This window comes from Amphiura filiformis, chromosome 7, assembly GCF_039555335.1.
Source record: "Amphiura filiformis chromosome 7, Afil_fr2py, whole genome shotgun sequence".
NCBI lineage: Eukaryota > Metazoa > Echinodermata > Ophiuroidea > Amphilepidida > Amphiuridae > Amphiura > Amphiura filiformis.
In genome coordinates, this window is record NC_092634.1 from 41201403 (window position 1) to 41225623 (window position 24221).

Genomic DNA, 24221 nt, shown 5'->3' on the forward strand with positions numbered 1-24221 from the left:
TGCGCAGTAACTGGGGCAGCAGGTTATTGGCATCTAGTGCCACCTGTAAAAAAAGTAAACATACCTATGAGACCATTTTTGGACCATAATGTACATAAGGACCAGTGATTGCACTGACAAAATTTCATCGATATAGCTCTTTCACTTCTGGGCGATTTCTAAAACTTTTTGATACCCCCTCGTATGTCTTGCTATATGAAACAGTAGTTATTAGCAGTCTGACCAGGTATGTGACCTATAAAGAAAGAAAGAAAGAAAGAAAGATAGCGGTTAGTAATCATAAGTTCTAAGTACACATCATTAGATTTATAATACTTCGAGGACGGTTAACTTTCAAAAATTTAACATTTTAATAATTTGCCATAAAATTTGTATTATATCGCGAATTTCAAAAATCGAAATATTTGATATGAAAAGGACATTCCTCGTATTCATGATACAATTCGATATGTCTGATGTACTCTCAGGTCCACAAAAATACGGTGTAAACGTTGTTATCCTATTCCTAGTAAGTATCAAGTTTTGCAAAAACAAACTTATGTTAAAAGTCGCCCGTTTTACGGTGTGTAAAATAAGATAAATTGTAAATAACTATTGCTTGTATTTTCCGACATTTTAGTGCATGTTTTGTTACAAAAACCGATAATCGCAGGATTTCTTTCTCATATGTATATGAAGTAGGTTAACAACTGTGTATTACTTGTTACTCGAAAAATTAAACAAATCACTTACGTTAAAATTTTCATAAACAGGGTGAGTCAAAAAAAAGTGCAATAGAGAAAAGAATCCATTTTTATTAAAGAACCGAGTTGAACCTTTTAGATTTGAAAACATTTTATATATGGTATATTCATCAGCAACCTTGTGTGAAGAAATCAAGGAATTAGCATTTACCGTTTTGTTTTTATGACACATTTTATAGCGATACCCAATTTTAATGTTTGTCCAAGAGACAATTATCTAAAATTTGAATGTCAGCGCACTCTGTGTAAGGTAGATTTGGAACAACTGCCATTTTCTTAACCTCATTGGCATTGAAATTAAATGGAGCACCCAAAGTGTTATTGCCCTTGGTCTTTTTTAAGGAAAGGAAACATTATTTGTTGTTATTTTCATTTTACCTTTACTTTAAGGGGGTACTACACCCATGTGGTAAATTTGTGACTATTTTTGCAATATAATCAAAAAATAATTACATACTGGTAACAAAAGTTATGTATATTATTGGGGCAAGGAATCCAATTACTGCACTGAAATTTCAGTGACTCAAGACAAGCGGTTCAGTATATATGATAGGAAACGAGGTACATCCTAGCGGTACCATATTTCTGATCATAAATAACAAACCGCTTGTCTTGGGTTACTGAAATTCCAGTGTAGTAATTGGATTCCTTCCCCCATTATTAACATAATTTTTGTTACCACTGTGTTATTAGTTTTTGAGAAAAATGCAAAAATAGACACAAATTTATCGAGGGGTGTAGTACCCCCTTAAAGATGTTTATTCTCAATCAAAACATACAAATTTGCAGGCGGGTTTTTTCAAATGTCAAAATAAAATGCGCGCAAATTGAAGTGGAGTGAATTATATAATATCCAGTAAGTTGGACATATTGGGATTAAAAAACTGGAATTGAAGTCGAGTGAGGTATGAAGGACTTAAATACGAGACATGATTTACCGACAAGTGACTCATTTCGGAATGCGATCATGAATTTTGAAGAAAAAAAGTTTCCACAGGCTTCGTTGGGACTCGAACCAGCGATTCTAAACTTCCTTCGATTACGCGTCTAGCGCTTTACCACTCGGCCACCGTGGCATTTGATGAGTGTAATGATAAAAGATAAATCTCATAATGCCATCTTTAGCCTTTTGTTTACTAAAAAAGACGCGTTTTGTAAAGATAGATTAGTCGTTTTATACATAAATAGCACGAACGTTTGAGAAAGGTTTCGAACAAATAATAAAGACACTGATGTGATGATGAAATTGCGTAAGTCGGAAATTATCTGCGTCGCAATGTTTTGTTTTGATTTTAGGAATTTGACCTTAAAATTTACGACTTCATGACATTATCATTCGAAATCAACAAAAGATATTTCAACACTATATGACCTCATTCTTTCTCTAGAATGTTTTGTACATGTATGTGAAATAGCTTCAACAATGGTTCGCTGCATGGTAAAAATAGCCTTGACCTAAAAAAGGGCGAGAGGTACCATATTTACGGATTCAGGCTAAATTTAAAATTGATATAAAACGTTTGTTTATTGATCGATTACAAAAATAAATTTTTGTCGTATAAAGAAATTGTATCTGGCGTGAATTACACTACAGTTTTTATTCCTAGGGCTCTTTGACTTCTTCAAATAATTTTTTTAATGATAGAGTGAATCCCCTGGCCCTCTATAATTACACACAAAAGATCGACCCCCCTTAAAGTAATGTTAGAAAGTTTGTTTGAACAGAAAAAAAAGAAATTAAAATAGCGCAAAAATCAACCTTTTTAAAGCTGATGTCAGTTTCAGAGCTAATGCCTTTACCGTGCATTGTGTGCTCTCATTCAAAATACATGGTATCTCGTGGACAAATAACGAAATTGGGTACTGCAGCTAAAGGACTTATAAAAATTAAACGGTAGTCACGATTCACTTCATATTTTCACAGAAGGTGACTTTTGAGTGTGGCATTTATAAAAATGTTCTATAATGGGAAAGTTTGACTTGGTTCTTGCATAAATATCGATTCTTTGCTCTATTGCACTTTTTTGACTCACCCTGTATAATGCTTGTCCGATGCACTTGCCCCTGACGCCCCAACAAATCACAGCGCAAACATTAATTTGCCTAATATTACTTCTTACCGTGTTCTTCTTCCAAATCTTGGCAAATTGTTTTGTACTCTGTGGTTGCCATCAGTCGTTTTTGTGCTTCATTCCACCAATTCAAGAATTCCTGGTTGACCTGGCGGGTCATGGTAGAAGGACCATGCACGGAACAGGGAATGACTGGATCACCTTCAACACGCTCAAGATTTTCAGCAATGTAACTGGTTGCAGATTGGAAAGCATAGTCCACCTATTATAACAGTTATTAAAGATACAGGGTGTATCAAAATGATTGGTACCGGGCTATGTGACATTTTCAAAAATAAATCAAAAATATAAAATTGCTAATTAATATAGTTTTTGTACTATAAATAGAGAGGGGCATATGTTAACTTATTGATCTATTAATCTGAAGTTGATAGGTTGCTGCATCTGGGAGCTATTGTCATTTAAACGAAGATCGACGTAATCATGGTTTGACTTACACAACACAAGATGAATAGGTTCTCTGCTTGAACCATTTATTGCATACATACTCCTCAGTATACATAACATAAAATTGCATTACACATGCTTTTAGAAAGATAGTTCCCGAAGTCCCTGCCTTACGACTCTTGCAGTGTGAGGTGAAGTCCTATCTTGAAAGAACTTAACACCTGGGATGGGTCCATTCTGTAACTGCCCATATCAAATTTTGAAGCATTGCAAGTTATAGCATGTTTGCATGGGATATACGCCTTGCTCTTTGAAACTGTCTCCTAAATCTTCTCTGCACTTCTCCGTAGATTCGTGTCGGCCGGTGATTCTTAACTATGAATGCACACTGAAGTGTGGAATACTGTGGAGCCATTCCAATAACTTTTACTAGGTCTAAACTAACCTACACTGTCTACACTCTATAGCCATTCTGCCACACCATCTACTTTATAGTAATCTCAATAATACAATTTAAATTACCGCCCTGGATGGTGTTGATACACAAACTTCTATCACCCCACCTGAATTATTCAAGTCAATAATATTACTCTCAAGCAATAAATATTGATTATAACATTTATATATATTATGAATGAAGAGAAAGGCAAGGAAAATATTAAACATTTCCATGATTTTCAACATATCATCCTCACAAGGTATTTGCAGTAAAATAGAGCTTTGAAAATGGTGCGCTACTGATCCAGCGTTATGATGAAAAGTGTAAAAACACCTACTTTCCTTTAGAATCATGTAACTTCTGAATAGAATGTGCCATCTTTATGATCTAAAATTCTTAGAGAAGATAAAACTTCTATAATTACAAACATTTAAACAATTAACCCCAAACTGGCACAAAAAATAGTAAAAAAATTCGGCAAAAATTGAGAAGTCTTCGGTACCAATCATTTTGATACACCCTGTACATCTGATGAAGATAGACAATGACAACTTTAAAAATAATTTTTTTATATAAATTTTATTGCAGATGATAAACATGACAAGCAATGGAATGGAATCTGTTTGACGTTTACATAAAAACGAAGCTGGGCAATAAGAAACTAAACAATTAAAAGTTTAATGCACTGCAAATAACCAAAAAGAAGTAAAACGGAAGCGCAAATTTTGCGCGACTGAAGTTCCTTAAAATTTTGATTATCAACAACGTAAACTTGAACCCCGACTTTAAATCATGGCAATCCGCCACACAACGGCCGAGATGTATGCGAATACGTTTTGTACACAAACCTGATCAATTCGGCTCAAAAAAGTGGCGAAAGCAGAACTCAAAAAATTCCAGAGATTTTCTGGCGAACAAAAGAGAAGCACGTTTTACTATCGCTATGGAAAATCTCAGCCGAGTACAATCAACGATCTCAATGGGTCACACACCCGGGTAACACAACAAGTGAGATGCATGCTATACGTTTTGTACATAAACATGTTCAATTCAGCACAGAAACAGTGGCGAAAACAAGGGTCAAAATACTTTTTATTTAATCATAAGCTTCCAGATTTCAGATTTAGGTTGAGACAAAAAAAAGTGTAAAAATATTGTAAATGTGTCAAAAATTTGTCCAAAATACACATCTGTTTGGAAGTGATGGACACAAAGCAGTAATTTTATCTCCCGTTTTATTAACTTGGCGTGAGCCTACAATTAATTGGATACATGAATACAAAACCCACCCAAGTCCATGGGAAGTGATTTTGAGAGAAAAACCTGGTATCATTTTAATTCCTTCAGTTATATTTACCTGGTCAATATGGTAAGTTTTACGTGCAAATGAGTGGGTTAAACTGTATTAAGTATGACGATTAGCATTTCAGGGACTTCGTGGGGTTTATTTTAAATGCTGGACTTGGGTGGTTTTTTGAATCATATACAAAGACAACAATGTTGGAATGAGATTACCACTAGTAAGATAATACAAAATAAAGCACACAGGTATGTATAATGTTGATAAGCATTCTGCCATGTAATATATAATATTTTCAAAAGTCACTCTCCACCAATGAATGTGTTACAAGCGGACTTTTATACATACTGGATTTCAATCAATGTGTTACAAGACTCAAATCATGGACTTGGGTGGTTCTTTCAGACATGCTATTTTTCACATGCTCAATAGACACAGAGGATGAATTTGAGTTGTTTTTTCATACATATGACAGGCCTATGTATAGCAACAATTTTCCATGCTTAACTCAATTTGGCCACAGTGCAGTATGGATTTGGGTGGGTTTTGTATTCATATATTCAATTGCATAATATTGATAGACTTTTCATGCCGATGCCGTTCACCTGTGTGGAAATGAATAGTTAACATAATAAAAGCAAGGTCCGAAATATCTGTGTTAAAAAGCTATCGAGAGCTTTAAATGTCTCATTTGCATAACAAGGAACAACTTTAATAAGTTGTGGCTTGGAGCAGATAACGTATCTTACACTTCCCATAATGCATTTCTTCCATTTCAATTCTCTGTACTGATTTGCTATGTTGTTCCACATGGGTAGATAGTGACGAAATAAACCTCAGTGTAAAGAGCTCATCGAGATCTTGCAAAATATGTTTATTTCTTGACTAGCGACCAAAATGAAAACAAGGATTAACCTGTACAAAGTAATGGAAGCGTCATTTGTTGAAATGATGGAAGGTATTATGTTGCAAAGGATTCTGGGAAGGGAAGGAAAGGGAAGGGTTTTGAGTTGATAAATAGGGCCAATACCAATATTTATTACGGCTTCTTGATGAACATGAGGAATAGTGCCCTTATTTACTGCATACCAAATATGATCTGAACCCTTTTGAATAGTTATACAGGGTGTCTCGATAAAAATAGGCCCTGTGGATTAGGGGACGTAACATAAAATGTCAGCAGTAAAATCAAAACTTTTTTATTGATTCAAGAACCATGACGTTTCCTCCTTAAAATGCTGCACAAATCATCCAAATATGTTTACGCGTTACTGAGCTAATTGGGATTGTACAAATCGACCCATTTTTGGACCGTTCCAATGGGGTAATACACATAATACACATAATGTGCTGTATTGTAGTTTAGAATGGGGGAAAGAAATGAAGTAACTCTCAAAATACAAGAATCTAAGCTAATTGAACAGACAGTAGTACCTTCTATGCATTTCTCAAGAAGCAACCGGGTAAGTAAGGTTGATAATGTAGATATGCGTGACCAGAAAATGAATCAGAGAAAGAATCGCGTTTAGGGGGTCAAAAACGCTAGTTGACGCGTTTAGTAATTTTATTGGTCCCGCTAATTCGCAAAACATGTTCTCTCGACTGATATGCATCATGACCATCACTCAAACTTTATGAATATTGGAAAATGATCAAAAACAAACATACAAATGGACGGTGTATTCTTTTTAAATCCAGTGTACCTTTCAGATAAAAATCGTACTTATTTGTTGTTAAAATGAGCTAAATTCCATGGGTGTGTTTGCTCAAAAGGGCAAATGCTGTTTAGGCTGTTTTGAAAATCACTAGTCGTGCATCAACTAGCGTTTTGACCCCCTAAATGCCATTAGTGAGATTTATTCTTGGAAAAAAACCCTTTTTCGCGTTTCGGGTCACATGTGTATATTATAACTAAAAGTGGCCCCCTTGACCACGGTGTTGTTTGAGAAATGTTTGAACAATATTTTTAAAAGATTATTTTCACATATTGTTATAACCCAAACAGAAAGGTGTGAAAAACATTCTTTGAGAGATTATTTGATTGGTTACTTTTGCTTAACTCGTACCCAGCAAGACTGAGAGTTTTACTTTATTTTTTTTGTACATTCTAAACTACAATGCAGCACATTGGTGTTTAATGTGTATTGTCCCATTGGAACGGTTCAAAAATGGGTCTATTTGTAAGATCCCAATTATCTCAGTGACGCGTGAACGGATTTTGATGTTTTGTGCACCATTGTAAAGAAGAAGCGTTGTGGTTTTTGAATCTTTTAAACAGTTTTAATTTTACTGCCGACATTTTAAGGTAAGTCCCCCAATCCACAGGGCCTATTTTTATTGAGACACCCTGTACAGGATTTTGAGTGACAGGAGTTTTGCGAAAGTGAAGCATATTTCTAAACTACACTGTCAAATTATAATTTTCTTGATTTTCTTTAAAATTCGACCACCGTTTGGGGTAAATCTTACAGGATACTTCACCTATATGAAACCAAATCTAATCTGTAAACACTGGAGAAATTCGTTAAAAACTTAAGCCAGAGATGACAAAAAAACCCGAAACCACCTTGATCGTGTTCACATCGTATAACGGCTATCATTTTTTGAGCGCTTGCCATTAAAATAAAAACCACCTTCACAATAGGAAATGGCCCTAGCAACCAGCAGACTGGCTGGGCAAAATACACTGAAATGTGATAAAGAAAAAGCACTATTTCTGACTTACTTCTCCATTCATTATAGCCTCGACAAGCTCTTGTGGTTCAGAATAATGCACTATCTGATCCGTAGTGAAAGGTGTTCCCTGAAATTAAAACAAATATATATGGTGTGACCATATGAAAGACTACCAGTCATTGTTCACAAGACCAACATAATTATAAATTATGATGTTATGTTACTATTAACTATAGTATTGCACCCCCTCATTTGATACGATAGCCCAGAAAACAATAAAACACCTGTCAATTTAATGTAGTGAGGTCCAGGTTTGAAAGTTGCACTTACAACAATACAAAAACACTCAGATATCATTACACAGATTTGAATACAAATCAATAGGATTTCCTGCAACTTTCAAATCTTGGGTTACATTGATTTAAATTTACGCTGTGACCTCAATATTATTGCTACATTATGAGGTGTCAAACTGCGCAGAAATAAATTCTGTTTCCACACATTTTACAGATTTGTAATACAATCGCCCGTTTTTTAGTAATGATCATTAATTAAGGGGGTTGGTTACTTTTTAAAGACATTTCTGGTCTATATTGTGCGTGTTAAAAAAAAATGAACAACGTATAGGACTTACATGAATAATTTGTGATGCTTCTGTCGAGATGTCACAAGACAATTCTCGAAATACAAAATATTAATATTAATCCGCGATGTCATCAGGCCCGCCGTTTACGAGCTGATCAAACTATTGAACAAAATACTGTAGAATACTTCATTGATACAAAGCGACATAAATAGACATTATACTTGCTCGAGAAGCATGAAAAAAATCCATTAACTGCATTAATGCATACTTTTGCCCACTATTTCCAAAAAGTGGCCGAACATTAACATTAAAAGTTGACTATTGGTGCCAGTTAGGTCAAACTAGATGAGTTAAGTTTCATCTTTCCAAAACAAAATAATGTTTCAAATCCTCCCAAAATAGTGCTGTATTTTATTCATCATGCAGTTATTATTAATGCACATAACACAATAGGCAAATGACCCGCACTGGTAGCGCTGTGTTGTAGATATAGGAGATGAATTAGTTAGCGTCATATATCAAAAAGTATAAAAGCTATGATTTTAGTACTTGCTCTATGTTTCAATTACTTATTCTTTTCATAAGCTTTAATAACGGGGACCATACATTTGTATGAGAAAGGAAATCTACATCTTATCCAAACTCCCGTGTTAAACCAATGCACATTTTGCTTCACCGGGCCGCCCTGACTTGGTCGCATTTGCAAGAGGGGTGCCACAAAACCGTAATAGGTACAAATTTAGTACTTTCTGTCAATCAAGTATGGTTTATTTTCTACATGTCAATCTTTAAATTCTTAGCATATTCCTTGTAACGGGGGACCGCCTTGATAAGTAAATGATAGCAAACCAGTGAATAATACCCCACAACTCAGTCAGCGGAGCTTCGCCCGTGCATGTTAATAGCGTCATATCGATTGGATTAGTCGACCGTAGCGGACAATTCGATCGCTTATTGGATTAATATTATCACGTGGTAAGAAATTCGCATTGGACAATCGATTACTATAATGGTTTAGTACTGCATATTTCGGTTTAATCTTCACTAAGCGGGTTTATGGCTGAAAAGGTCACGGTGAATTTGCCATGGACAAAACTGCACTATGTATGGAATCGGGAGTAGGCCATACTCACACATATATACCCCGTGAACACCCCCTCCCACCTCCACACACACCTACTATAAACCCCTGTGTAGTCTCATAATGACTTACAGATGTGAACTTGTCAGCATTGCGCCTCAGGCAAAACTCATCAGTCCACCAGCCATCCATAATACCAATCTTCTTTCCAGCTTGTTGTCTCCATGATGTCTTCAGAGGACTACCGGGTTTTACATACAAGGATTCAGGATCAGCTTTGCCAAATGGTTCAGAGAAGGTATAGGTTCTGTATCTGTCATAGGTTCCATACCAACCTATACAAGAATGCAATATAATAGACCATTCATCATGTTCATATAAACATCTCAAAAAAAGTAACTGACCCCCCTTAAATAATGACAATTAATCAAAAACGGGTGATTGTATTACAAATCTGTAAAATGCGTTGGAAGCAGAATTTATTTCTGCACATTTTGACATCTCATTTGTAGCAATTGACTCAATATTGACGTCACAGCGTACAATTAAATCAATGTAACCCAAGATTTGAAAGTTGCAGTAAATTATATTGATTTTGCATTCAGTGTAATGGAAGGAAATCTGTGTAATGATAACTGAGTGTTTTTGTATTGTAAACATTTGTATGTAAGTGCAACTTTCAAAGCTGGACCTCACTACATTAAATAGACCGGGGTGTTATTGGTTTCTGGGCTATCGTATCAAATGAGGTGTCAAAATGCGCAGAAATACGCATTTTACAGATTTGCAATACAAATAGCCCGTTTTTAAATAATGGCCATTATTTAAGGGGGGTTGGTTGCTTTTTTTTAGATGTTTATATAGTTTACACTTTCCTGCCATTAACCATCGATATCACGTGTTATGCGTATTATGAAATAAACGAAAACGAAATCAAGAATAACATTACCGTGACCTTGCTTCGGTTTATAATACCTGATATCGCTGTAACATCAATGTTCACCCCGTCAATGACAGGAAAATACCAATTATAGGAATGGTCTACATGTGACACACACCTACACACCACACCCCAACCACCTCATGCCACCACCACATCCCATTTTCAACAAATGTTAATACTCTTATTAAACTACATGAGGCAGAAACTTCAGTGAAATAAGTGACACAGATTGCCAAGGCATATCGGTAATACCGGTAAATTCTCATAGAGTCAGGGTCAACACACAGAAGATGTTTAAAACATATTACCCTGTGGCATCTGGACAGGGAGTGTGCGCACCTTACGAACTGTCACCTAGTCTCCACAGCAGCCAGTTTGGTTCCGCTCCCTCCACACAAACAGTCTGCCAATGGTCACGAACTGGTCCTTTTTGATTCGCTAACGGTTTTCTGCCGACGTCATCCAGCTTGAGGTCAAACAAAGCTTTCAATTGGTCGATCGGCTAGACGGCTACTTTATTATTCATGAGCAAGTTTGACCCGCCATCTCGCCAGCTAGACTGAGGTCAATCAAGTTCCCGTATGTACAGCTCTACGGCTACTTACGTGTAGCCAATCAGAACCGGCGTTATAAGTGGCCATTGGCAGACTGTTTGTGTGGAGGGAGCGTAACCAAACTGGCTGCGGAGGAGACTAACTGTCACCCAACGTAAATAATGTTTCATCGGGTTGTTCCACATTCTCACCCAATACATGCATTATGGTATATAACGCATTAGTCATGTTCTTTTTTGGTTTACCCCCCCCCCCCCCCCACCTGATTGCGGACGTTTCGTGTCTTCATATAAATAATAATCCATATTCCTACCTGCACATCCATCGTACCAATCACTCATGAGGCCGATTCCACCGCGTGCAACCTGTCCTTCTTCTGAATCCCAACAACGTGTCCAGACGTCGTACACAATACGACAGTTCTTATTGCCTACTTTGCAAACTAAACGATGAGGGGAAAAAGCAGAAGCAAGTTGAATCATTGTATAATAATACATAGACCTATTGCAGGTACCTTCAATCGAAAAAATAATGTCCCATCATATCAATTTGTAAGCGCTCTTTAGCAAAGTCAAAACAGGCGAAAATAGTAACTTTGTGCGTAAGATTTCTAATCTAAAGAGAATTGGCCACTGCTCATTGAAATGAAGCTATAGTATATGGACAATATAAGTTTGCTCTTTCATTAAATGACATGAAATCTGAAAAATATTGTAAGGATCACTTGAGGTTTTGACTTTTAAAACCCACAAAAAGGTCGTTTTCAACATATTTACCACATTCGCCTTGCTATAAACAAACATTGAATTGTGTTATCTGTTGGCCTATTTTCCAGCTAGAAGCTCACACAGTTCTTATGATGCTATGCACTCAACCGTGTAGTGTAATCATAGACTGTGTAGAGACAATTCAGTGCTTGCTTGGAAGCTCTTGGACGAAATTGTGTGCTCAGGTGTATCGAGGTGGAAACTGTGCATAGATGGTTTATAAGAGAATCGTGTTGTAGCCAAACCTTAAGAATAATATTATGTGTTATAGCTAAATCATGCATACTTTTGAGACATTAGCCTAAATTAGATTCCCAAATGAAACAAATTGTTTCAGGATGGTCCGTGATTAACTTTGTATGAAATTTGATGTATATGTAGTAAAATAATCTCAAATAAAATTAATTTGATCAGAATATAAACATGTCCGTTTTGGTGTTCTACATTATAGACCATTGTCTTTATTATTTATACGCTTTTTGTAAAAGATATTTAAACATCTAGAATTTGTGTCACTCGTAATGAGACATATCTGACAGGACGACCATAACCAGGAATGTCAGAAGTTAAACGTTTAAAAGAAAATATTTATTTTAAACGACTTCTGCATTATAGGATGTGAACGACTGCATGTAACCATTTACTTACCTGCATTCGTAAAATCTATAAGGAAACCTTTCAAAGTGCCCGTTGCTTCATCGCTGAAAAGATAATACGTGCAAAAAAACGTCGTCAATATTGTTCATTAAAAAAGAATCATACAAAAAGTTATCACTCAAAGCATTATTCATATTCTGTATGAGTTTTTGTACTTAACACAAAGACGAGTCAATTTATGTTTGAGCTAAACAAAATTGGAACTTCAATGTTTTTGCTTGCTCAGAACAACATATCCAAAGGGGAATAAAAAGGACATAGGACAAAAATTAATTTGCATATATTCAAAATGGTGGCTTATACAGGGCTAAATTTTCGAAATTGGGCAAATAATTGTATTCCTCTCATTATTAGGATTTAGAAAAAGTATAGTTTGACCTATCTCCGATGTACAGTTCTTGAGCTTTACTACTTGGGTAACATTGCAGGTCAAATAGGTCAAGGTTAACATGATTTAATTGGCTTTGAGGTGCACCGTTATTTTACTTAAATTGACTCGTCTAACATTCAAATATCATCGTATTGTGTATTGTTTCATTTATTTATTCATTCATTCATTCATTCATTCATTCATTCATTCATTCATTCATTCATTCATTTATACATTCAGTGCAAGAATGGAATTTGCTATACCATATCAGGAGTGTTACCATGTCAGCGTGTTTTAAATGCATGCTTTAAAACCTCTCCGAAGATCTTTTTAATTTGTAGTACCTGTACAAAATAATGCATGTTTTTTATTGTTTGTTTTTGTTTTGTTTTGAATTATTTATTAATCATTCATTCATTTTCTCTGTAATTCGCCATGGAGTTGCTTAACGCATCCAGCTCGCGTAGGACCCTCGAAATCCAACTTTCAACTCCAGAAAACAAAAACAAACGATAGCGAACTCTCTAAATGTAAAAGAGTGAAAAACCACTCTGAATTTCAGAGTGAATTTAAGTTAGCTCTAAAAGAGTGGGTTTTAGCTCTAAAAGAGTGAAAACAGTACACATAATTTCACTCGCGATTTCGAGTGAGCCTCACTCGCTCAAAAGTGGCGCAAAATCTCACTCTTTCTTGGAGTGAACTGTCAGCCAATCAGAAGCGCCGAAAATCGGCCGATGTTTGTTGAACTTGTGTAACAAAATGGCGAACAGTGTGTGAATGAATGGCGAAAAGAAAGCGGATTTGATGAAGAAATAGACAGCATACTCAGTAGTGATTACATTTATGTGTAGGTCATAACTCGTAGCAAGTATATACACTTGGTCTGGAGACAACGGCGGCAGTAAGCTTTTAAAGTCATATGTGAGCGGTTTGTTACCGGCCCAGTGCCGGTTTACATGTACGCATATGTAAGCTTATGTAGGTTACGCCGCATCACGCTTCTCCAGACTGTGACCGTAAACATAGTATTTGCCAAGTGTTATGTCCTACACCTAAGTGTACTCACCATTGAACAGTTTGACTATTAGCTTCACTAAATCCAAAGTTTTTCATCATTCATCCCACACTGAAGTTCGACACCATGTATGTGCTTAAGCTTTAGACCAGTTCAATATTCCTAGACCGGGCCCTACCCTAACCTGGGGCCTAGCCTCACAACAATTTAAAGCACATAGTAGCTGTTATGAACTGCTGTGATATTCTTGTATATAAAATAGGCCTAAATGAATAAATAAATAAATAAATGCTCTTTTCTGATTCACTCTTTTCCGGAGTGAATTTTTTCACTCTTTCTTGAGAGTGAGCTTCACTCTAAAAGAGTTGTCACTCAGATGGCTCTTTGAAAGAGTGAGATTTCACTCTTTTTGAGTGATTTTTCACTCTTTCACATTTAGATAGAAAGCCAAACTTTTATTATTATCATTAGTATTATTATTCGTTCATTCAGATAATTCATTCGCTTTTTCGTTCATCAGTCATCAGTCAGACATACTTACATGTAGGCTTCATTGTAGTTGCCATGTCCAATTGCAATAGACCAAATCTTGTCGCCAGAAGTTCCTGAAAAAGAAGAAAGAAGAAGATATATATTTTAATCAGACGGTAGCCTATACGTGCGGACTACAAAATAAACAATGGATGTCAGTGTTGCTTCGATTTTGAGACTGAAGTAAAAAATAACTTTTGACAAGTTTATGTCAGAAGGATAACTAACGGTGGACAGAAATTACTGAAAGTTTGGCAGTATGTTGTTTGTTGCCACCATTGTTACATGTAGCTATTTCAATGTGCGCAGTCTCACAATATTTATCGAAAATATTTAAGTACGAGCTCTAATCATGCTAATTGTTCGCCTAGTTAGATCGTTCAACTAGAGCGGTTCTCGGCTTTCGCGGTTCTCGGCATTCGCGGTTCTCGGTAGTGTGGGTTGGTCCGTATGTGACGTTTCTGTTCAGAACCTTGTGTGACCCTTCCCCCCCAGAAAAAAATCATCCGCCACCACTGGTTATAACAAGGGCCTTGTAAATGCAACTGGTGAGACAGAGCCTCGAATGACGTTTGTGTTTTCAGTCTGATTTCAGTTCCCTAACACAGGTACAAAGTTTACGCATTATCATTAGGCCTACCAAGTATTGTATGTCCTATAATCTCTTATGTATGACATGGATCTTTACCATGATTGTGCAAGCCAAAAAAATATCATTTCAATACCCCAAACATGCGTTAAAAAAGACCATGTTTTACACATGCAACCTCAAGTTTAGACATATAATTTAATTTTCCCTAAACCCTCATGCACGGGAAAAATCATGCCGCCACCATTGGTTATGACAAGGGCCTTTTAGGGTGCACACCAGTAAATAACCCCCACTGACTTTCTGTACAGACAGGGGCCGGGAAAACAACTCAGTTCTTCAAAACTTCCCCCTTCTGCAAGCAGAAGGTCAGATGACGACATCCATTGTAAAAATTAATATATGGATTTCAGGATTTTTTTCCAGAAATATTGTAAAAAGTTCAACCTATAACCCATACAGCTAACGCCACCTCACAAACAGCTTGGTGTTTCTGAAATGTAACACATTTTGAAAGTCGTCATAAAAAGTCGGATCCTGCTAAATTTACACAGACAATCTAATTTACAGGCCTAAATGATGATTAAATATGAATCAGGGCCTAATAGTTGCCTTTTAAGCCTTTTCTAATGTATTACATTAAGTCATATTGCACATTTCCTCGTTTCAAATACTGTTTTTTCCCTTCCAGGGTGTAGCTAGACTTCTCCGTACTCCACTTGCCAATTGTGCTTCTGGCTATTGCATTTAAGCTTAAAACTCTGATTATTATTTGTGCACAATTGATAGATTTTCACATCTAATCTTTTCAGTCACCGTACGCCCTCTGTTTGTTAGCTTCCCAAGTGGACTACTGACTTTGGATTGCGGATAACTTTTTAACACGGGATTCTATGGAGAGTTAGGCCAATTTCTGGCCTAACTAAAATTGGTCATGATGTAATGCATCTTTAAATGAATCTGGCTTGTGATTGGTCCCCAGATATCGTTATTGATTGAACAAATTCATCAGGATCGGTAGAGTAAACTAGTAAACCAGAGTTCGTAGTATCTGATCCAAGAAAATGCACTTACTGTGTACGTTTCAACAACCACTGTTGTCTTTGTCAACACTTGATGAGGAGTGACTGCAATCTACTGACAACCAACGCTAGAGGGATATGTAAAATCAGGCGGTTTTGGCGATTTTAGCCATTAAGCCCCCCCCCCGCATAAATCTGAAAGCCCTCTGAGCCCCCCCTCCTGGAGACGCTATTGCAAAATCAATGGAGAGAAACTATACTACCTTGTTTCTTAATAAAATGTAACGGGGTACATCAGGCAACTATGAGAGCCAAAAAGGCCTCAAATTGAGCAAAGAAAGACATTAATTTTCACGCGCATTTCAACCAAGACGCTTCATTAGTGGTGTTCGCCCTAAATGTCATATTATCATGACCGTTTTATTTTGTTTTATGTTAAGGGCTGGGGTATGAACGTTTGGACAGTATTTATTGTGGGACATTAGAGCACATCAGACATATCGAATTGCATTCTGAATACTAAGAATGTCCTGATATCAAATAATTTTGATTTTTTGAAATTCGCAATGTAATACACATTTTATGACAAATCATTAAAATTGATATTTTTGATATATAACAGTCCTCGAAGTAAATTTTATAAATTTAATGATACATTCTTTAAGTATATGTAGCTGGGAGGAAAGGCCGACGATCAATTGAAAATTTTGACCTTTCGTATTGAAGATATGGATTCCCCCAAAGGTCTTTTTGGGAAATAAAATCCATATCTTCAATATGAAAGGTCAAAATTTTCAATTGATCGTCGGCTTTTCCTCCCAGCTACATACACTTTAAGAATATGTCATTAGATTTATAAAATTTACTTCGAGGACTGTTATATATCAAAAATTTGAAAAATATCAAATTTTAATAATTTGTCATAAAATTTGCATTATATCGTGAATTTCAAAAAATGAAAATTATTTGATATGAGAAAGACATTCTTCGTATTCAGAATGCAATTCGATATGTCTGATGTGCTCTCATTTCCCACAAAAATACTGTCGAAACGCTCAAAACGCTCATTCCAGATCCCTTAAGTATATGTCATATTACATGTTTCACATTTGTACGATTTTAAATAATTCTTTATCATGTTTATAGGACATGCTCTGTTATATTTTTATATCCTCTTTTCATTCTTGAAAAGATAGATCATGCTTTTATTTCACCCATTGGGTATTTCTTTATTAATTTGTGTTTATATGGCGATTTCAAGTGGGATAATAACTCCTGGATGACGTAAGCATAATGTTGATAGATTTAAATATCATTATAAATAGGCACTTAATAATAATGATATTGAAATAAATTGATAAATAGATAAATTAATAGATAAATAAATAAAAGAAACTTAACTCTTAACAAGCGCTCCGAACTCATCTCCAATTGCAGGCACAGAAATAAGCACAAACTGGAACAATTCAGCATCACCTAGCAACTTTTCACCTGGCAACACCTCCAGCACAGAACTGATTTGTTGTAATCAATAATTGATTTTATGTATTCTCTTGATCAATAATGTTTTTTGTTGTAAAATGAACTTGTTTTATCAGTCTGATGATTGTTGCCATCCTATATGGACGTGTGCAGCATGAAACTGCCAGTTACTACTAAAAACATGTAACATTTAACTGTTATTTTCTGTACAACTACTAGAACGCTCTTCAATAAAGAATTGAGCACTTTCTCCTGAAGAGCTTCCTGACAGTTTTTCACTTACGCTAAATAAATAAAAGATATATAAGCCTAGATAAATAATAAATAAATGATAAACTAGGAGTAAATTGCAAACATTAAATATCTTAGAGCAAATGAGCATTTAATAAGTTTTTGCGACAAATATTTTGCCCTTCTTGTACGTTTTATCATTATTTTATCTTTTACTAATTTTTTTGGGACATGCTCGCTTATTTATTTTTATGTGTTCCTCTTATCATTTGTGAAGTATTTCTTTATTTTTGTTTTAGTACAAGTGATCACTGAGTATGTTTAACTGTGGAAATATCGGTAGATAAGGGGTTTTTTATTTCACCCTTGAGTATTATTTATAAGTGTATCAACATACATTTCACATGTCATGATTTTTCATTGTTTTATTTTAAAGCAATTCTTTATTAGGGTGCATGCTCTCATATATTAGGTTGGTTTTTTTCATGTTCCTCTTGTCATTCTTGATAGATGGCTGTTTATTTATGTCGCGTGTTAAGTATTTTTTTAATTTTTGGTCGAAGTGTATAATTATCATCAGACACATGTCACATTTTATGTATGATTTTGCATTATTTAATTTCAAATTATATAATTTTTTAAACGTACTAACGTAGTTCTTTATTTTTGTTTCTGTGAATATCATCCGAAAAGTAGGCCTCCTGTGAATATCATCCGAAAAGTAGGCCTCCTGCACATTATGATTTTGCCTTGCTTTATTTAACTCTTTACTGGGGTGCATGCTCTCTGCTGGGGTTTTTCATGTTCCTCTTATCATTATTGACAAGATAGCACCTGCTGTACGCTGTTTATTTATTTCGCCCTAAATTATTTCTTTACTTGTGTTTTTAGATTTTGAAGTTTATATCATGATAGCACACGCTATGTTTTTATACCAACCACGTTTTCTTTTTTGAAAACAGTTCTTGTTTCAAATCCTGGTCCGCAATGTCAACATTCAGTTCGTTCATAAAATATGGCTATTTATTTATGTCGCGTGTTAAGTAGTTCTTTATTTTTTGCTCGAAGTGTATAAATATCATCAGACACCTGTCACATTTTTATGTATGATTGTTCATTATCTAATCTTAACATATATAATTCTTTAAACTTATTTCTTTTTTTCTGTTTCAGTGAATATCATCCGAAAAGTAGGCCTCTACACATTATGATTTTCCTTGTTTTATTTAAACTCTTTATTGAGGTACATGCTCCTCTTATCGTTATTGACAAGTCATCACATGCTGTACGCTGTTTATTTATTTCGCCCTCATTTTCTTTACTTTTGTTTTTAGATCTTTAGTTCTTTATTTTTGTTTCTGTGAATATCATCCGAAAAGCAGGCCTTCTGCACATTATGATTTTTCCTTGCTTTATTTAACTCTTTACTGGGGTGCATGCTCTCTGCTGGGTTTTTTCATGTTCCTCTTATCATTATTGACAAGATAGCACCTGCTGTACGCTGTTTATTTATTTCGCCCTAAATTATTTCTTTACTTTTGTTTTTAGATTTTGAAGTTGATATCATGATATCACACGCTATGTTTTATACCAACCGCATTGTCTGGTTAAAGACAGTTCTTGTTTTAAATACTGAATACAATGTCAACATTCAGTTCGTTCACCTCACAATGCGGTGCGATGTTATATAACTGTATATATTGCAGGGTTGCCAAACCCGCGATGTAATAGGCCTAGGTCAATAGGATGAGTTTTGAAGATTTTCCTCGCGACAATTTCCTGTCCTATAGACACCAATTGATGGTTAAGAAAAATATTGCATGACTTCTCAACATTGGCTTACGCGACGTCTGGTAGTTTTTTATCTCAGAGAAACCAACGGTTGATAAAAAAAAATATTGGGCGACTTTTCAATGATTTGACCCGCGGTTTGCCCTCATTTGTTTGGCAACCGTGGTCTGTGTTAAGTGAATATATTTCGGTAAGCAACCGTGGTCTGTGTTAAGTGAATATATTTTGGTAAAATAATTATCATAGACCATGTAGACAGAACGGACAATAGTCATAGGCGCTCTCCTCCATTTTGAGAAATATACTTTTACACACACACTACATTTATAATAAAAATGATCAGCCTTAAAGTTTTACCTTTTAGTGGGTTAAGCCAAACCTAAGTGGATGAAATATAAATCAACACTTCTGGCACTGATTGGTTTCCGTAGTTGTTATATGGAATACGAGCTGTCTGTAGCTACAAAATTGTCTGCAAATCGGCTTTTGCCGGGCCTCTCTTTTTCGGCGTTTTTCTCATTAAATTAGGGTCCCGTTCAAATAAAAAATAAACTGGTGTCTAGATGTAATCACAGTTAACACACCAGGAAAATTATAGAATATACAACAACCTAGTTACACCTGTAGACTGCGAACAAACATGCATCTGGCCAGACCTGGCCCCGGGGGGTACTCAGTACAAATGGCCATACGGGGACGTGCCGCAAACATGGGTCGCATTTTCGGCCGCTTGGTATATCAATGACCCCTTATTTTTTCCGTTTTTGTGGTATACGCATGGGTAGTAAGTTGAAATTGGTATTGAAATGGGGTCTAAATCAGATTTTGGTATATCAATGGGTCGAAAATCTTTAAACTCACTTGCATGAATTTCACGAAAATAAATTGTCCAAATAAGGTACGTCGCTATCCAAATAAGGCAAATCAGAACCATAAATTTAGAGCTGGGCAAATCAATTGATAGTCCGATTAGCAAACGTTGAGTTGTCATTGCAAACAGATAGCGACACTCTTCCGGTGTAGTATATGTGAGCCCAGCACTACTTCTGTTTACTCCAGCCAAAATCACTGAAATACTATCGGTACCGGTACCGAAGTTGCAACAGCAAGTTTTTCATCGCTGTTTTTTAAGTCAGTTTTGCCTCTCAGAACTCGGGATCGCAAACTTTGAATAAATTAACTGCCACTTTTTAAATGCATCGAATCATATAAATAGGTTTTATCAACAATCGGGTAAGTTTTTAGTGTAAAGTTGAGTTTTATTTTTGGTGCCGAATTCAGCTGACATGACACGCGTCGACAGCACTGCCAAGATCATACACGATCGATATGCATGGGTCAAATTGATGTTGTTTTGGTTCGATAATTCAATGATAATTGCAATTGCATTGAACAGAAATGCATTAATATTCAATTCGTTTAAAATGTCAATAAATCATGAGTGGGAAAAAAAACGTACTGTACAAAAAAAAAAAAAAATTCATGTTGATGTTCAAAATTTCTATTATTAATTTTTATTAATTTTTTTTTCGTTCTTCTTTCACCATGCAGGGTATGATGCGGGGGGGGGGCACTGGCTGCACCACTGTTTTCGTGGTTTTTGTATGTTGTTAAATAAAATTTAAAATAAATAAGTGCAAGAATCATCTTTCCCTACACAATACTTGTTACAAACTATGCTAGATATTGGCCCTACAAGACAAACGAACATAAGTGAAGGAAACTGAGAAAACAAAACAACAAATATATTTTGGATTTGTATTCATTACAAAATAAGGGTGGTGCAACAATTATGTGTACCCGGGGTGGTGAATTCTCAAAATGTTCTGCCAAAATTGCCCCCCCTTTTGGCCTGCCAAAAATCTTTTCCCCTATAATTCACCACCCGGGGTACACATAATTATTGCACCACCCCTAAACAAAATAATAATTAATAAATGATAGACCCTTGATAGAATCTAGAATAAAAAATACAAAATACAGTAAACAAGAAATAAAAAATATGATATGAAAATTTGTTACGGTATTCTAAACGTATAGTGGCAGGGGCGGATTTAGGGGGGGTGCCCCTCTATTTTTTGACTAGCAAAGGGCGCCGGTAACATAAAAATACAAAATTGCAAACAATGGGCCAAAACCGTTGAGTTTTCGAGGGGTAACCCCTTTAACACATTTTTTCGTCGTCGACCAAAAGGCGCCCCTTTATCAAAATTCCTGGATCCAACCCTGAGTGGTATATGGATGGGTCAGAATATGGGGTTGGTATATCAATGGGTGGTATTTTTGTCTTTTCAACTGGTATAGTCATGGGTGTCTATTCTATGTTGGTATATGCATCGGTAGTAAAAATCAGGTTTGAAGTGGTATAGCCATGGGTCCTACTTCAAAATCTTCGGAGGCACACCCCTACCCAAAAAAAATTTGAGTACCCCCCCGGGGACCTGGCCGTAAAACAAAGTGTTCTCCCTACGGATACCCTTAAGGGTCACACAATAAGAAAGGTTAATTTTTGGTTTTCTTTTTAGTTTTCTTGCCGTAATTGAACAATAAATGGAAAAGGTCGAACAAAAGCGACCCTACAAAAGAATAAGACCCAGTCTTAGTACGGAATTATTTTTTAAAGAATAAGAAAGTGGATTGTCAAGTTGACCTCAGTCACTTTTCAATGAAACGAGAAGCTATTTTGTAATAATAGACCATTTTACAACCAACAAGACATTCTTTGTTTGGTTGAGTTGTTGTAACTCAATTTTTAATAGTGCCTGCAAATTAAAAAACGAGGCGTCATTCAATGTGGGCTTCCAAGAAAACGGAGCCATTGGTGCTGACATTCAATGTGGGACCGCTAAAAAGTGTGTGTTGTTGACAGTGCAAATAACTTTCTGGGTATAAATGTGCAAACTTTGAAGCTAAAATTGCCCCCCCCCCCCCCCAAATTCGATTTCCAATATTTCCAAAACCTTACCTGATGATACTCGATCCGCCTCCTCATAGTCTGGTAACATGATTTGAGTGGTTCCTTTAAGACTGAGACCCACACATGCCACAATCAAGGCAACAACGGCAACCACCAGAGCTATAACTACCAGCACCAGTTGAATTCGACCGTTTTCACCAGACATTTTGGGAGCGAGGTTTTCAGTAGACTTGGCTGATTCCATCACCTTGATACGACCAGGGATCTGTGACAGGACTAACTATTCACCTTTAACATGTTTAAGAAAGACAGAGAGGGAAAATTCAAATAAGATCGATGGATTCGATACTAAATCGAGAATACAATGTCAGATTATGAAAATACACATTGCTAAGTTATAGACAGTGGCGTAGCGACGGGTGAGGCATGGGGGCACGTGCCCTAGTCCCTTTAGGGGGCGCCAAATTGACCAATTCAGCATCGATAGTAAAACTTTTTGCGCGTCGACCGCATTTCAACACATAATCATTGAAAGATCAATATTTAAGACCGATATTGAACTTCATCATAACCAAAATTAATTAGTGGTAGGCAGAAAAAAGGGGTTCATTGGGTAGCCGCAACTAAAAGAGGGGGTCCGTCGGGTATAAATTTAAAAAAGGGGGTCATTGGGTATAGTCGACTTCAAAACAGGGGCCTATTCAATTAACAGGCACATACCGTTACTTCTAAAGTTGAGTTCCCCACTGTGGCTCAGTCCTGATAAAGGCGTTGAAGTTAAACCATGGACCTTACATACGTATAATATCAATATTTTTATATTAGTTATAGGCCTATTATCTGAAAGGTTTCTAGAGATTCATCGAGTTTCATGCGACAAAAGTACAGTACAGGAACTAGAAAAACCCTGAACTTGTCTTGAGAATAAAGACGAATGCTAATAAGTTTCTATTAAACCTCGGTCTATAGCATTCCCGAACTGAATTCATGTGTGACAAACTCGGTTTGAATTTCATATAGATTTTTGAAAAAAATAAATATAAAGTAGGTCACATTACCACTTGAACAAAGCACAGAAATAGACCTCATATTTATTCTAGAACAATGAGCATGACGAATCACGTTCAAGTAACATTTAATATTCTTTTGAAAATTTACCCGAATTTATTACTTTACATTACATAGTTTTGCAATGATCAAAAACACTCTCCATGTTTGACCCAATTTTTTGCAGATTTTGAATTTTGACATAATTCTTAAACTGTATTGTGTTTGAAAATGTTTGCCGGTGGACTTTAGCCTGACGACAAGTTTGGGGAAATGGGTCAAAACCAAGTTTGTCAACAAAATAGAACTGAGTTTTACAAAACAGTGTTTTTGAATATATTTTAATAAAGTTTCAGCTATACTTCAATTTAAGTTGAGTCAAAAGGGAACAAGACCTAGCGCGGGTATTTGCCCTCAAATATTGAGAAAAATAAAACTGACACAAGACTTATGGTGTAGATTTGTAAAGAAAATCACAAGGATTGATACACATGATAATTATAAGGCGTGTCATGTCCGCCCATATGCACTATGCTGAGGTTTTCGGGTGGGGAGAATTAAGCCCAAAACTTACCTGGCCAGAATAAGAAATACTACCATGACTACTTTCCAAAGAGCCTAAATCCATAGCAGGTAGGCTATACGCCAAAACGCAGGTTTTCAAAAATGAGGGCGTACAGGTATAAGATCCATTGACTGCTAACATTGATCGTCTTAATTGGTAGCTCCATGACATCTCCCGCCCCGACTGGATGCATTTCAAGCATGGCCGTGTGCCCCCCCCCACAGTGACATCGCCCCGATATCTTCATAGTAGAAATCGCCATGGTAGGTTGAATCCACAGCCACCCATGACCATTTTATTCGGACCTTATGAGATGCATATTATTAGCGAAGTGACCTGACTAAGGCTACTGACATAGACGGGGTAATTGATTTCTCGCTCTGTGAGCAAGCTTGT

The 24221-nt window shown here is 36.1% G+C and overlaps 1 protein-coding gene across 1 annotated transcript; it reads right to left on the reverse strand.

Moving 5' to 3' along the window:
• Positions 1-181: 181 nt before the first annotated feature.
• On the reverse strand, positions 182-22495 carry LOC140157170 (uncharacterized). Its single transcript, XM_072180270.1, has 8 exons — positions 22262-22495; positions 14192-14255; positions 12257-12309; positions 11155-11283; positions 9477-9679; positions 7727-7804; positions 2864-3077; positions 182-235 (listed from the first exon to the last, which is right to left on the reverse strand). Exons 1-8 carry the CDS (start codon positions 22455-22457, stop codon positions 192-194), a joined length of 981 nt encoding a protein of 326 aa, XP_072036371.1. The 5' UTR covers positions 22458-22495; the 3' UTR covers positions 182-191.
• Positions 22496-24221: the final 1726 nt, after the last annotated feature.

Bases quoted from the DNA above. Each gene is read 5' to 3' on its own strand.
- LOC140157170 (XM_072180270.1), bottom strand. From the start codon at position 22,457: ATGGAATCAGCCAAGTCTACTGAAAACCTCGCTCCCAAAATGTCTGGT. The intron at 9,680-11,154 runs GTAGGAATATGG...ATTCTTGTATAG, and splicing joins TTGGTACGATGGATGTGCAG to GTTGGTATGGAACCTATGAC. The intron at 7,805-9,476 runs GTAAGTCATTAT...TTTTAATTTCAG, and splicing joins ATGCTGACAAGTTCACATCT to GGAACACCTTTCACTACGGA.